We start from the raw sequence: 15,406 nt of genomic DNA, 5'->3' as shown, positions 1-15,406 counted from the left end.
AAAATATTCACAATAAACTTAGTTGTATCTATTGGAGAGAGCCAAAATTGGGTAAACATTTCGAAGCTAAGAACTTTTAAAGGCTCGTATGTGGTATGTGTGGAAGCCCTTACATGTAAGCTTGGCCAACTAAACTCTGCTGTAGCTGCAGCTGGCGATCATCTGTAGTCGATGTGGCCCTTTTTTCCTATGTCTTTCTCTCTCTTCTCTGTTGTTCTGCGTGTTTTTGGCATCTCGTATTTGCTTGATCACTTGTTTTAGACTCTCTTACGCCCGCTGGTCGTATTTACTGCGCCCACATAAATGTTTAGTACGATTCTTGAAAGCGAAAGATGAAAATGAATCAACAAACAAATCGAGAGTTAGCTTAGTAAGTCTACCTACAGTTGCCAGACCAGAGCACAAAGTCGCGATGTAGGTTAGTTTTCACTTAGCCGTGGCGCTTTGCTGTATTAAAACACGTTGGAAGCGGATGATTGCTCTGACGCCGAAAATTGTTTAATTTGTATATTTTTTTTTTATATATATTTTTCAAATGCATAAATATATTGTTTAAAGAAAGTGCTTAATGCACATATTTAAATACTTGCGCGAAATTCGGGTTAAAAAAGAATTAATTACTAACTAAAGCTAAACAATGCAAATTGTATAAAAAAAACACATAATCGCGAAACCGGATGAACGACTGGTTGAATTCGCTGGAAATAAATGAAAACAAAAATAAAAACCAACAGAGCAAAAGCAGCAAAACACACGCACAGTATGTACATTAGGGTGCATCGTGCTAAATGCAAAAAAAAAATCGGCACTGTTTTTCCATTGGCATGATAAAATTTTTATAAATTAAGACTTTCGCCAAAATACATACATATTTCGGAAAAATATCCGTGAGCTGGACCAAATATGAAAATCGAATTCTTTATAAATAAAATTAGTTAAAAAAAATATTTTTTCTAAAAAATCACCTCAGATAATGGAAGTGTTTAAGCCTAAAACATTTGCATAAAAATGTTTACAAAATTTTATTAGCGGAATTAAAATAATGTGATTTTGGAGATATTTTCAAATCGGTCTAGCTCGTGTAAATCGTAAATATTTTGGCAGAAGTCTTAAAATAAACTTAATAAATTTTATTATGCCAATGGAAAACTGCAATTTTTTTTCGCGATGCACCTTAATGCACATTTGTATGTACTGTATATAGAATAAATCTGGGAGTATGTTAATCACAAAAAGCAACAAAAACAAAACGCAAAACAATCAAAGCTAGTGTCAGATAGTGTATCGGCGGTTGGCTGGCAATGACCGAGAGATAAGACTGACATTAAAGTGCGATGTTGTGCCCTAATTACTGAAAGCCTATAAACCAACTTACATGCATACATACTATACATGCAGACACTTATACATTGTGTACTTAAATACATTTGTTTATAAACTAACAAAACATAACAAAATAATAAATTACAGTGTTTTGTAGATCTAGTGCTTTTGAAAGGTAAATCCCCTGAGTGGATTTGTTAAAAAAGAAATAAAATTTTGCATGGAGTTTGAAGTAAGTAGTTAACTAGTAGTTTAGTACAAATGTACAGGTGCTTGTGCCAAACAGAAAGAACCAGATCAGAAATTAAGCCGGGTTGCTAAAATAACAAAAATTCGAAATAAAAAAACATACAAAACTAACAAAAAAACTACATAATTTTTTCACCCTTTTGGGCAGAGGATATTACTTCCTTGGCTGCTGAATGGCTATCGTTGGTGAAAAATTTAACTTTTAAGATAAAAATAGCGGTAAGTAGAGTGAAGGATAAACACCTTACAAAAATGTGGTGAAATGCGATTCAGAAAATTTGGTAATTTTATTGAAATTAAACTCCGTGTCATATTTATAAGCGCACCACATATTGATGAGTTCTAACAGTTTATTTTACAATTTTTACTTAATTTTAGTATTTTTTTTTACAAAAATATATTTATTCTCCAACGAAAACTTTATAAATCTAAGTTTTAAACTTAGTGCGATATATGTGTATAAAAATTCAACAAATGTAAGTAAAAATTTCAAGATCTTAAATTAGATTTGAAATAGTTAGGACTTTCTGTAGGTTTTTGAGTTTTGTTTCGTTTTTTTTTTTGAAATGCACAAATACCGTAAGCAAAAAGAAAATTGCTGAAAATCAATGATAAGCCGTAGCTACAAAACTGCATAAAAAAAATTCTAAAAAAGTCTGATTAAAAAATTCGAAATTTTTCTAAGGCTAGGATGTCATCGCTTAAATTCAAAATTTTGTCATAATTTTAATGCAGGTATGAAACTACGAGGTCAGTTAAATAAGTCTGTGACTCCATACATTTAGTCAAGTGTTTTTTTCATTTTTTGCACTTCTCATCCATCCATTCACGGTGCGTTAAACTAGACAACAGCGACAAATGAAACGACCGGCCTCCCTTCAAAATCTAGTTTTGAACTTTTTAGCAGTAGAGCTGGTAATACTACTTAGATTCCTTGCAAGTAGATTTAATAGAATTTTACCGCGAAGATATCGTCGGTGTTACTGCAGAAAGTACTATGTGAATTATTAACTCTGCTGCTTAAATGATCTGCCACCTGTATCTGATCGCTTCTGTAAATCAGTAATCTTCATTAGTCAAAGCGAGACAGTTTTGTCATTAGTTTATGAGAGTGTAACGATTTTTAGATGCATTCCGGTGCGGGTAACAGACCATCCATCCAAGTGCCAAGAGTACTAATTGCAGTGTCACCGACAATATGCACTTTCAAGCAAACCGAATGGAATAATTCAACTGCGGTAAGGGATATGTTGACCATGGCCGAAGGGTTCCATTCTGCGGCAGTTAGCTCTTCGTAGTCAACTGAAAATATTATAAAAGTGTAAAAATTGTGTATTTAATTAACTAATAACTAATATATACATTTACATAAATAATTATAAACTTATTTACTTGCAGACTTTTTTACGGTTCAATGACTTTACCTCACCTGACACGTGTTACTCACCATACACACTCGAACCACACTCGATAAACTTATTAAATACGTTATACGCACATGCATATGTACCTACTACATATGTATGTATGTATGTATGTATGTATGTAAAAATTCATAAATGCATAATAATTTTCTACATGCGAACTGTGTTTGTTTTTAATTGTTAAAAACAAAGATCAAAATGTGCTCTAGATATATTCGAATGAGAAAAAGGGAACATTGCACGCCGATGCTGTTGCTGATTGGAAGTGTATTTGCATTGCTTGGAATGACAGAAGCTCAATCGGAGGGTAAGTTTATGGAGTTGATTGTATATTGATTTGCTTTTAACGATTTTATGGCATATACATTTGTACATTAGGGTGGTGTAACATTTTTTTTCATGGCACCCGCAGAATTGAAGAACATCGAAATATGGGTCTCATTTTTATACCTTTCATATTCATGAAATAGTATTTGGCAAGCAAGTGTTCTTTTATAATGTATTAATCATTTGGCGGAACCGGCAAAATCGGACCACTACAAAATAAAGCTCCAATGCAACTTATTGTTTAGATATGAATTTTTTAAAATAACTCCTCCAGTTTACATTGAAAATGGCATACAAATGATTGCTCAGAGATATGGGGTTCTACTTTAAAAATCCTTCATTTGGACAGCTAAAAACAAGCACTTTCGTTAGCTATTTTCTAAATTATCATGCAAAGTCTAAAGAGAAAATCATCAAGATCGTGGGTTTATAAGCTTTCCAGCGAAATGAGTCTCCAAAGCAGCTCAGAGATTCCCACATCATGTTTCCGTGAAGGATCCATCCGTCCTATTTAGTGAACCCATTTAGACTTTACTTTATAATGTTTCTATCTTATTTTTCATAAGTTTTTCTGATATAGTATCTATTATTGGAATATGTACATATGTAAATGAGATCATATCACGTCAATATTTATGTACATATATTCTCGTTTTAGTAGGTGATCCCTGTCAAGTCAAAGGCCATCGTGGCATTTGCACTGAATCAAGCAGATGTGTGGACTTACCACTGATCATGAGTCAGTTGGGCTTAGGAATGCGTGATGTAAGTCGGTGCGGTTTTACCACGTACGAGGAGATAATTTGTTGTCCGTAAGTGATTCAGATTAGATTTTTTCTAAAACAAGCGTATTTATTTCCTTCAAATTCAACAGATTATCTCCATCTATACCTACAACAACTATTAGGACGCGTTCAGATGATCGACCAGCTGTAAGAGGTTAGTATTTATTTTGTCCCCTTAATCATATAAATATTCATTATACAGGATGATTCAATAAGACCGCATATTTTGTTTATAAATAATACCGGTGACCGTAACGGTTATGATGTTTCCAATAGTTATCATAATTTAACCGCTAAAATTGGATTTCTATTTTTGTAATCAAATTTAACTGTTATTTTAGGACTTTTATTTTTTCGATCAAGAATAATCGTTATTTTTGGGATTTTTTATTTTTGTTTTTTCAAATTTCAAATTTTTTTTAGAAAAATCAGTGCAATGTAGAATAGCAATATAGGCACCAAATGATAGAGAAAACTCTGTAAAATTAAAAAAAAAAATTATTTTTTGGTTCACAAGAGCGATAAGTGTTGAAAATGCCCCTTTTAATTAATTTTATTTTTTTAAGCTAATAAAGTTAGAAGTAGGAAATTCGAGGATGCGGTCGCCTTAAAATAAAATGTTTATAAAAATAGGTGTTGCAATATTTCAAGGATAATTTCAATACATACCAGTCCTTATGCACCAAAAATTTTTATCTGTTTTAACTCTGCACAATTTTTTCAACATTGCCCTGAATTTTTAGATATTTTTTGAAGTAATCATTTTTTTCAAAAAGTCCTTAAAAAAATCCTGTCGTCAGAGAGAAAAATAAAAATGCAGTTTTACTATATTTGGCCCTTGGTTTCGCGAATGTATTGATTTTTTGCGTGTAAAATTGACTCTCGCACAGTGTTATATATTACCTTTATTTTTAGTTTTAATTTTTTAGATCATAAAAGATTTAAATCGGTCATTAAAACGCAATCTCCATCATAATGGGTAAAAATGATCGAAAAAAATGTCAGTCCAAAATAACCATTATTTTTGATAAAAAAAAATAGCGATTATTTTTGATCGAAAAAATAAAAATATAAATTTGACATTGTTTTTGATCGAAAAATAAAGATCTGGATATTCAAGGGTTATTTTTGGTCCCAAAATATAACACAGCCAAATTTTGTCGAAATGATTTTGTTTTATTTCATCCTGTGTCTTAGTCTATGGCATTTATGTATGAAACAGAATATCCGTTAAATGCCTACCACCATCCATTTAGCAAAACAGAATGCGCATATTTAAATTTTCCTTGCCCTTTTTGGCATACTTCGGTCAGCCCGGGTACTATCTCGGGTTTATTGGCATAGACAAATTACGGTCACGCAGCCCCAGAAAAAGAAGTCCAATAGTGTCAAATCTAAAGATCTCGGTGGCCATTTGACCTCGTTGTTTCGTGAGATAACGCATTCTGGGAGTAAAAATTGTCTGGAAAAAAGTAGCACAAAATTAACATACGACGAATAATTGCTGTCTGCATCACGCTTGAATCTCTCTATATGTGTATGTATTATATCCTGCTTACCGCGCTTTATCTCTCTCCCTCTCTCGTTCAATTGTTAAGCCTGCGCTGAAATCGATGCTGAGTTACAGCCTCTCCTGACACCACACATTCTAGGCGGAACACCCGTTGAACTTGGCGAATATCCGCATATGGTGGCGATTGGACTGAGCACTACAGATGATGATATCGAATACAATTGTGGTGGTACTTTGATTGCGAAACGTTTCGTTTTGACTGCGGCTCATTGTTTGGTGACGCGTCAGAAACCGGTAACGGTGCGTATGGGGGTAGTGAATTTTACTGATACTGAACAAATGAAGGACGTTGTAGAGATTCGAATCAAGGTAAACTCTGTACTATTATACATACTAAACAAATACTAACTACTACTTTGCCGCAGAAAATTCACGTGCATCCGGAGTACTCGAGCGCCAGCGTATACAACGACATTGGATTGCTTGAATTGGAATCAGATGTCGTTTACACAACCAATGTATATCCGACGTGTCTTTATACCGAACCAGAAGATCCGTCAGCCAGCTCTGTACTTTATGTCTCCGGTTGGGGTGTAATCAATAAGAGAAGTAAGTTTTGTCTTAATGTTTCTAAGTTGGAAACCATTTAGTATACAATATATTGCCTTTTTCTTTCCTTGCAGCTCGTGAAAAGTCCAATATTTTGCTTAAAGCACGCCAGACTATCGTCGAAAATCAAAGATGTAATGAAAGCTATGTGGACAATGGCTTGACACGTAGAATCAGCGTTGGCATTATAAGCAGTCAGATGTGTGCTCATGATCCTGGCCTAACCAAGGATGCCTGCCAGGGTGATTCGGGTGGTCCATTGATTTTGGTAGTGGATGAGGCGTTGAGTAAATTTCGTGTGGTTGGCGTGATTTCGGCTGGCTTCAGTTGCGGTAGCACCACTCCTGGCCTTTATACGCGTGTGTCTGCATTTCTCGACTATATTGAGAGTGTCGCTTGGCCCAGTGGTTGAATTTGTTGCCATATACTTATGTATGTATTTCAGGGTTGATTGAATAAGTAGTAGAAGATAAGATGACTATGGACCACCGAATTTCATGCTTAAAGGACTGAATTGTTAATTAATATGAGACCTTAATTTAAGCTTGATTGAATAAAAATATTATAAAGTAATTAAATTAAGGACCGTACTACACTCTTAACTTTTGTGGTTATGTAGTTTTAATTTTTTATGCTACCGAAATTATCCTTCTCCAAGCCGTACAAGGTAAGGGTTTATAGAAGGGACTGCTGTGGAACGTTAATATCAAGTGAGTGACGAAGGGTACCAAGTATGGCAGGCGTACTTGGATCAAGAATTTAGAAAAGTCGGCAAATGGGCACATACCCAACCAAGTCTGTGTTTGCGAATGTCTTCGTAGAAGGACAAACGAGGCCAGAATATATATTAAGTCGGTTAGTCAGTCAGACTTAAAAACCGTAAAACTGTTTTAAATAACCTGGGAGACTAAATTAGAGTAACGATGTAGTGGGCTTCTGGACATGAAGGATTTGAAGGCAACGAAAGGGCTGAGAGTCTCACAAAACTTCGAGCCCACTGCAGAGCTATTTAAGATCTGGGAAAAGTCTTAGATTGCTAAAAGTTTGCCACGTGTCATATTCTTCAGTCAAAGTGAAAGTAAATGAGAAAGGAAAGGATACCGAAAAATTGACTGAAATTTAAACCAAATTTGGTGGGTTTTTGGTCCATCTCAGAGCTTTGCCGCCTTTTCAAAGTAAATTCTGGAACAAAGAATTCAAAAATAAAAATTTTGCGCTTACTACAGCTTTGGTCGTTTTCTGGGTTTCATCTTAACAGGCAAGAGGAGCCGCGGTCTTAAAGATCTCTTGTATCCCTACGATCAGTACCAAATTCTGCAAACCTTTGGATTTGTAGTGCATTTGACTTTGTCTATATTATCCATGGAATATGTTTGGAAGATACTGGATGCGAAAAGCGTAAAGAGCCGAACTGAATCCCAAACCAGCTTTGAGGTGACCTCGCTTGATTTTAAGGCGAGGAGTAGCTCCCCGTTATCGGAGGGAAAGTAGACGCCTTCTGGTGTTCGAACACCATGGTCCCTCTTGAAACCGTCAATGTACTACATATAGCTACATTTCCGGTCTTTTGATCGTTCAATGTCCCAAGAAAACGAACTTAAAGTTTTGTGTGCAGTTATACCTCGGAAGACGTGTACTTATACATATGTAGAAAGGTCCACGAAGCAAATGCGTGTGTGAATGCGTGTATGTACTAGTTTCTTATGATTTACATTGCTCCCTGCAATGGGTCTTGCTGTAAACAGTAGAGCATATTCCTTGATTATGAGGTGCATACTAGACAGATTAATAAGCTGCTTGCTATTCTTATTGCACTAGTGGTGATGACGCAGGGAAGTCGTTGACCTTTATTTCTATTATTTTCCACCGTTACAATTTAGGTCTGATGGCGCAGTTCCTCTCTATAAGCTTTCGGCCTTCTAAATTATTCCATGGCATGAAATGCAATAGATACGCAATCACCTATTCGTGGCTTGCCTCTCTATTGGTTCTCTGAGGTCTGAACATTTATGGAAACTAGAATCTTGATGAATTGTCAGAGGTCCGGGCATTTATTGATGAATCCAGAGCAAAGACATTTATTATTTCCTCGAACTATTCAAAAGATAAATTAGAGAGAATTATATATAATTCAGACAAAAGGCTGAAGCAAAATGGGACAGTACTCCAAATCTGCAAACTAGCAAAGCACATCAGGTCGAAGTATTACAAATCCAAAACGAAAAACGTATTAATCAGCTGAAGTATGAACATACATACCCGGTTTTGAAGACGGGACTGAAATGTGTCTGCTGTAAAAAATCCAATGTCGGAGCTGCAATTTCAAAGCTTTGTTGGTTGTTCGGCATTAATAAGTGCCGGTTTAATAGCTAAAAAAGACAACAAGAAAATATTAGTTGGTTATGTCTCCTCCTCTGATGAACTTTTTTGTCATAACAGGAGCTGCAAAATTTCTGGCTTTTCTTCAGAAGTCGTTTGGAGAAACCCTAACCTCTCCGCGTACCTCGGCACCCGTACCCAGTGAAGAGCGAATTGCTCAACTATCTGCTGAAATCCGCTACGATTTTTTAATTGCATGTGACTGAGTCAAGTGCTTTGAGTGCCGCCTGACTATCTGAGTAGATGCAGAGTACTATGACTTCTCTTGTGCGTACTCGTAAATATTCAACCGTCTGCTGTCTCGCAACAACTCAGTTTGATCGGGTAGGCGGAATAATTTTTTCAGCCCCAACTGTGAGACTCAACTCCTACATTGTTGTTCAGTTTTGAACCGTTCAATGGGTTTATATAACTTTTGCCTAGAAACCTCATTCTGATCATCATTTTAGATCATCCGGAGTTATTTGCCTTTGCTGCTACTGAAAAACTAGGAGGCAGTCCATGGAAGTTCATGTTCCTTTTTCTAAAGCCTGTCGCACGGAAATACTCCTATCGGCGCCTGTTGGGACGGGGCATTCCCCACCCTTCTACCAGGCTCAAATTTATTTTAGAGTGGTCTAGAGTGGCCGGAATCTGCTACAGGGAATGTTAACCCTCAGGAGATTTGGCATTACCCAAAGTTGGCATGGTTGACCAAAGATGCAAAGAGAGTTCACGCCGGTCAAGCGGAGAGGACGTAACCGATACTAAATGTTGATGTGAGAACGGCCAGGCAGCCGCGGGGTTTATGCGAGTAGCCCAAACGCTCGTTCGCCATTCAAATAATTTTTAATTAAAAAAATAAAGAAAACAAATACCATTCCAATTCTACCGCCTGTTGTGTAGTTATGCTTTAGAAAGAAATGCCTGATACTGCACTTTGGAGGAAAGTGAATGGATTTCCCCACACTAATCCATCAACGACAATTGCTTTGGATATTCCATAATGAATCACTGCGACGATGAGAATATATAAATACTTTACGAAGAGAGCTGCCTATTTGAGCTTGATTTAGGCTGTGGATACTTTCTTATACATACATATGTATGTATGCTATGTATGCACTTATGATGAATATAAGCAGTGAAGCGTACATACAAACACGAAGAGCATGCGAAACGTTTTGTTCCATTCAAGATGAGTAGATAACAAGCAAGTTAACAAGTTTGAAACGAAAACAATAAACGCTTTATGCAACACATACATACGTACGAAAGAGCAGAGTTGCCAGTACGTGACTTGAAGGTTATTTTGAAGTGTAAAAGCGATCATCACTAAAAATTTCATATTTTGTACATATCTAGTTTTTCTCTAAAAATACTTGTGTTAAAATTTGAAAGTAGTAGGCGGTAAATAATCTGGCTCCTCAGGCTGGGTCTTACATAGAGTTATTGTGGTTCTGACTTCTCTAAAGAGACCAACAAAATCATAATTGTCTGATGGAAAAGAGTCAGGACCAATGGCGGATGCATATGAAATTCCAGACAAGCTGCATTAATTTTTGCGCTGTCTAGTGATAGATGACAATACCGTATCTTTTTATAAATTCTGGGAGATTCAGTTTAACAAGATCCATCAGGATAATCAAATCCAAGCGTGCTCAAGATTGCTTTGACACGCATTAAAATGGTTCAGTGAGAAACCTGCTAACACTGTTTTTTGGAACTACATAGGCCACCATGGGGTCCAAAGTAACGAAGTCGCCGACTAGTTGGGTTCGGATACTGGAACCCTATTTTGAGATCCCTAGTTACTGAGTGGACTTAGACAGAACGCAATCAGTACTTGGGAGCAGTAGGGAGCCTTAAGGGAAGGATATTATTCTTTTTAGTTTAACTTACACATATTACTATTACTTTTTCAGATGCACCACACCGGTGTCAGCACTACGTCAGGATGATTGGTTCTACCCTGATAACGACGAAACAGCAGAATATATTCTATCTATGTGCCTGACCTCACCCAGCCAAAGATCAGTTCAATTTCATTCGTCTATGAACAGCCAGCCCACCCATAATAGGTACTTCCATAACTAAGGTCATTTTAGGACTCTTTAGGGAGGCCGAAGGCAGTGTCTCTTATTCTGACGTCTAAAAAAAGCAAGACCCGAATAAGGAAGGCTACAACCTCAACAAGCAGCCAGTGACTTTTATATTCGACTCTCTATTCTGCTCTCAGAAAATGCATCTAAACAAATCAATACTCGCGAGAAATACGGCCGAATTTGTAATTTTCAGCATATCGCCGGCGAGAAAGGAATTGGATTGAACGTTACGCTTAACGCTACGTATACGTGGCCAAGCTGCGATTGGGAAGAATGCGAGCCGTTTATCAGAGCTACCGGAACCAATATTTACTAAGGCTTCGACGCCGAATCTATTCAGTACCCGCTGCTGGTGGTAGGACAAAAAGGCGCGCCTTCTTAACGTTGGAAAAACCAGGTCGATGAGGGTCTAGATTCTATTAGGCCTAAATTAGCAAGAATAAGCAAATCTAAATAGGAGGACTTGCAAATATTACTCTTTTGTATAGGGACTATCCTTATCTAAAGGATTTACTCTTGGAAGTGAAATTTCTTTTGGCTCTAATTCGAAAGTCCAATGAAACGGAAAAGCGAAAGAAGAAGAGAGGGGAGGGCGGGGTGGTTGGTTACGATTAAGATTAAAATGAGTACTAAGACTAAAGATTTACATTAAGATTCACTACTACGATTGAGATTCAGTTTGAAGTTGAGATAAAATAAGAATACAATTAAAACTAAGATTAAGTAAGCGGTTAAGGTTAATATTAAGATTAAAATTAATAATAAGAGTAAGATTAAAATTAAGCTTAAGATTAGGAATAAGTATAAAATTTGGATTAAAATTAATGTTAAGATTTAGATTGATATCAAGATTGTGATTAAGATTAAAATTAAGATTACGATTAAAATTAAGATTATGGTCAAGATTAAGATTAAGATCAATACTAGGACTGAGGCCGAATGTTTAGGCCTAAAGGCTAAACCAAATACTTAAAAGGGTGAACCACCCTAACGTTGAATTTTATAAATGTGCAACGGATGCACATATACATAGACAGCCTGATTAAGGCGAAGCCGTTAGCATGTACAAATATTAGTTTACCGCTTGAATATCAAACTTCGTTAAGTTTCCCCTCCAAACAGTTTGCTGCTTGGAGGTCAAACTTAACTTCGCAAGAATTAGCGCGGGCACTTCTAGCGAGAACTCAAGGATCAACGGACGTCTGCCAGCCATCACTCCTGCGCACTTATCAAGGTAACATTGTAACCTAGCTTTAACCTTAGTACATATATATTGAATAAACCGCCACATACCAATTTATATGAAGTATACTAAAACTTGGCCTTTTTATTTTTTCCTGTTTTTCAAATAAAAACACTGGTGATTTATTGGAGTTGCCAAACCACATAATCGCCACGGTTTTTCCATGGTCCTTCGAGCCGAGCTAAAGATTAAGATTAAGATTGTGTATGAGGTTATGATTAAAATAAAGATTAAGAGTAAGATTCAGATTAGGATTCAGGTTAAGGTAAAGATTAAGATTAATTAACTGTTACTTATCAGTTAACGATTTTAACCCTTCCCTTTCATTTTAATATTTTATACGCAGAAATATTGTCGTTCTAAGCGAAATATTGTCGCTCTAACCCTTTTATTTTGTCTCTTATTAAACAGCACCTTGGCAACTTCAACAGTTCTGGCTCATCAATCAAAGATGCTTGCCGGCGCGAGAGCTTAGCTTTAAACTTTTTCTATCGGGTAAACAAAGAAAACGTTTCAAGCGTGCAAAGCGAGAGAGCGTCTCACTCAAAGCAAATGAACTTGACAAATTCTTCGACTTTTGAAAACTGGTTTTTAATCAATACGCGCATTGTATTCGCATGCAGTTAGTTGGCATTAGTATCTGCTGTGCGCATATAATATCTGCTCAGTTAATTTACTGCTGCCGGTGTCTTCGGTGAGCTAAACAAATTAAGCGCGGAAAGTGTTGAGAAGCAAGACTTACGCTAAGAACGGCTTGATACTTTTAAAGAAAATAAGTGCAAAAAAATGATGAAGTGTTTGAACTTAAGTGTGGTGCTTATCCTCCTGGCAGCTTTGTGCACAGCTGAGGATCACAATCCACCAGAAATTATTTTATATGGTAAGTGAAAAGCAAAGGTCCAAAAAATGGAAATGAAAGAAAAATTTCAAATAATTTTGTATGATCATTTCTTCTCTCCCAGAGGGTGATGCCTGCGTAACCAGCAACTATGATGGCAAATGTTTGATTGAGAAACAATGTCCTAATTTAGAGACAATTATGACTCATAGAGGCTTATACGCCAGAGATGTAGGGCACTGTGGCTATACAGTTTACGAGGAAATTATTTGTTGCCCGTAAGTTGTGTGTTTTTTTTTTGTTTTGCAGGCTATTCTTCTTTTAACAAGCTATGTTAATATTCTAATTTCATTCTTATTTTCTTTGTTACTTTCTTTCCAGTGAAGATATTATAGATCGCCCGCTGTCGAGAAAATATTTTCATTCCAGCGAAACTGTACGGACAACCATTACATTAATTATCACCTCGACGCAAATAGTGCAAACTGAGAAAATCGGTGAAGAATTAGTGTTTAGTAATTTCTCTATGAACGCCAATGAACATTAAGTATGTAATTAGTATTAGCATCACATTTCGTAAAGTAAACACTTATTCACATACATACATACTTACATACATACATACGAACAAATCGAACTATTCGTAATGTAATGTAGGGGCCCTGTGTGGGGTTTTCACAATAGCTTCATTAGACCGTTAAATTTTCTCATAGTGATCATCAAATTTAAACGAAACTACTCTACGTTTAGCTCCTAATTATAAGTTTAGCTTTAAGATATCTGTTTCTAGGCTTCTAGTTTTCGATTTAATAGCGTGACACACAATAAAGTTTAGATAATTATATTATATCTATAATATATTATTTCATTCGTAGGAAAGAAAACGTGTACTATTACTTATTTATGTACATTAGTGTGGGTCAATTTGTTCTTAAGGAATATCACCGACTTTGTTTCGGTGACTAAAGCATTATACTGGCAATTCTGAACAAAAAAGTTCATGAAAGCATTGCTCTAAATTAGATTTCGAGCCTTCTTATTTTTAATTTTTGTTGTTGATTCTTAAGCAATTTATTTTATATTTTTTGTAAAATTTATATTTTTTAAAAAACTGTATTTGTGGCATTTTTGAGGTAAGGATATCTCAAAATCCTTACGTGCCAGAGCAATTATGTGGACAGATTTGAACTTACTACCACAAAATCTACAAAAAATGTGTTTTACTGAGGTGGTAAAAAAGTTAAAAATTTGTCGAACTGTGTAATCCAAGATTTCTTAAATATCTTTCGTTTATATACAAACTTTCGACAAACTTCTACAAAAAAAAAAAATTCATTAAATTGATGTCGCTTAAAAAAATTAAATTGGTTATGGATTAGCAACTAAAATTAAAAATAAGCAGGCCACATCTGTCGCGGAAACAAAGAAGAGAAACAATTTGACCTGCCCTAATGTACATATAAGTATGTTTGTATGTAAATCTCATAGTTAATTTACGGAGATTAGGATTTCTATAGAAATGCGTTTTAAAGCGTAGTGTTGTGCAAAATAAGATTATTACAAGCTTCCATATAGTAAGAGTATAACGAATGTGTTTATTTGCATCTAATTATGTATGCATGTACTTGCATTGAATTGATTGCAAATTTGACCCTCTCGAACCTAGAGCCCATAAGTTTAGAATTAATGATCTGCAAAGCGGTTTTTTGAAGTGAAACTTCTTTGCGTTCGGTTGGGAGTGAGTGCACACGTCGATGTACGGAAAAAGCGACACACTCGTTAGGATCTAATTGCAAAGGAAGAAGCCATAATAATAGAGAACAGCTGTTCCTGAAAATCCTGTAAAACCTGCAAATCGTGAAGCATCTGGAACGAACCTATAATATGCTTTCAACTGGTCAATCAAGCATCAATCGAAACGAATTTAAAATATTGTCAAGTTTAGCACGCAGTTATTTTTCGCCTCCACCAGCAAGTGTTCCGAGCGAGCGGTTATTTAGTTGTGCAGGTTTGATTTACGATCCTTTCATAAACACGCTGGAAACTGAAAAGGCAGCAACATTACTTTTTATTAAATATAATGCTCCAATTTTTTAATTGAAGTATTAAATAAAAAACCTTAATGACCTAAAAAATTTCTTAAAAATACTTGACATCCGCATTCGCATCCGCGGGCGTTTAAAATTCCACGTTCGCAACATCTCTAATCGGTTTTAATTTAAGCAAAATTAAAGTATGATTTTTCGGTATTGATAAAAGAGCAGTACTCATTTTTAGTATTTCACGAGAAGTTGGCATATTTCATTACCAAATGATTTGAGAGACTCAAAGTCAAATGATGGAATGGGGGAAAATTCGGACCAAGACTTAACACAGTTTTCAATTAGGGTGACGCGGAAACAATGGTGGCACTTTGTATCTCGATAATTCTCGATAGCTCGATACATTTTAAAAACTTTATGAATTTAGATAATTCGATCAGTATTGATAGCTCAATAAATTTCAAAGACTCTAATTTCCGATAAGTCTATAAAATTCGATAACTCTTTAAATTTGGATAGCTATCGATGAATTTAGATATCTCGATATATATCGATAGCGCGAGTTTAATAGCTCGATAAATGTCCATATC

The 15,406-nt window shown here is 35.7% G+C and overlaps 2 protein-coding genes across 24 annotated transcripts; both read left to right on the top strand.

The window, feature by feature from the left end:
- The first annotated feature begins 260 nt into the window (after positions 1–260).
- Positions 261–6,829, top strand: LOC108366371 (serine protease persephone-like). Of its 23 annotated transcripts, none has more exons than XM_017620754.1 (8): positions 380–760; positions 1,205–1,217; positions 3,189–3,303; positions 3,982–4,135; positions 4,198–4,262; positions 5,707–5,990; positions 6,047–6,230; positions 6,305–6,829. In XM_017620754.1, exons 1-8 carry the CDS (start codon positions 678–680, stop codon positions 6,640–6,642), a joined length of 1,236 nt encoding a protein of 411 aa, XP_017476243.1. In that variant the 5' UTR covers positions 380–677; the 3' UTR covers positions 6,643–6,829. The 23 variants fall into 23 exon arrangements, with proteins under 23 accessions (XP_017476263.1, XP_017476254.1, XP_017476258.1 ...); XM_017620762.1 differs by lacking the exon at positions 1,205–1,217 and adding an exon at positions 1,580–1,791 and having other exon boundaries at positions 405–505; positions 2,971–3,303; XM_017620755.1 differs by having other exon boundaries at positions 425–760; positions 3,985–4,135.
- Positions 6,830–12,411: 5,582 nt separating this feature from the next.
- LOC108366374 (uncharacterized) lies at positions 12,412–13,587 on the top strand. Its single transcript, XM_017620779.1, has 3 exons — positions 12,412–12,816; positions 12,899–13,052; positions 13,156–13,587. Exons 1-3 carry the CDS (start codon positions 12,723–12,725, stop codon positions 13,319–13,321), a joined length of 414 nt encoding a protein of 137 aa, XP_017476268.1. The 5' UTR covers positions 12,412–12,722; the 3' UTR covers positions 13,322–13,587.
- The last annotated feature ends 1,819 nt before the right edge of the window (positions 13,588–15,406 follow it).

This window comes from Rhagoletis zephyria, unplaced genomic scaffold, assembly GCF_001687245.7.
Source record: "Rhagoletis zephyria isolate East Lansing unplaced genomic scaffold, Rhagoletis_zephyria_1.1 Rzeph_scaffold_02244, whole genome shotgun sequence".
NCBI lineage: Eukaryota > Metazoa > Arthropoda > Insecta > Diptera > Tephritidae > Rhagoletis > Rhagoletis zephyria.
The sequence above is the reverse complement of the archived record's forward strand: the minus strand, read 5'-3'. Positions and strand labels throughout refer to the sequence as shown.

Coding starts and splice junctions, on each gene's coding strand:
- LOC108366371 (XM_017620754.1), top strand. CDS start 678: ATGAACGACTGGTTGAATTCGCTGGAAATAAATGAAAACAAAAATAAA. Junction 3,304..3,981: donor GACAGAAGCTCAATCGGAGG/GTAAGTTTATGG, acceptor TTCTCGTTTTAG/TAGGTGATCCCTGTCAAGTC. Junction 6,231..6,304: donor GGGTGTAATCAATAAGAGAA/GTAAGTTTTGTC, acceptor CTTTCCTTGCAG/CTCGTGAAAAGTCCAATATT.
- LOC108366374 (XM_017620779.1), top strand. CDS start 12,723: ATGATGAAGTGTTTGAACTTAAGTGTGGTGCTTATCCTCCTGGCAGCT. Junction 12,817..12,898: donor ACCAGAAATTATTTTATATG/GTAAGTGAAAAG, acceptor CTTCTCTCCCAG/AGGGTGATGCCTGCGTAACC. Junction 13,053..13,155: donor GAGGAAATTATTTGTTGCCC/GTAAGTTGTGTG, acceptor CTTTCTTTCCAG/TGAAGATATTATAGATCGCC.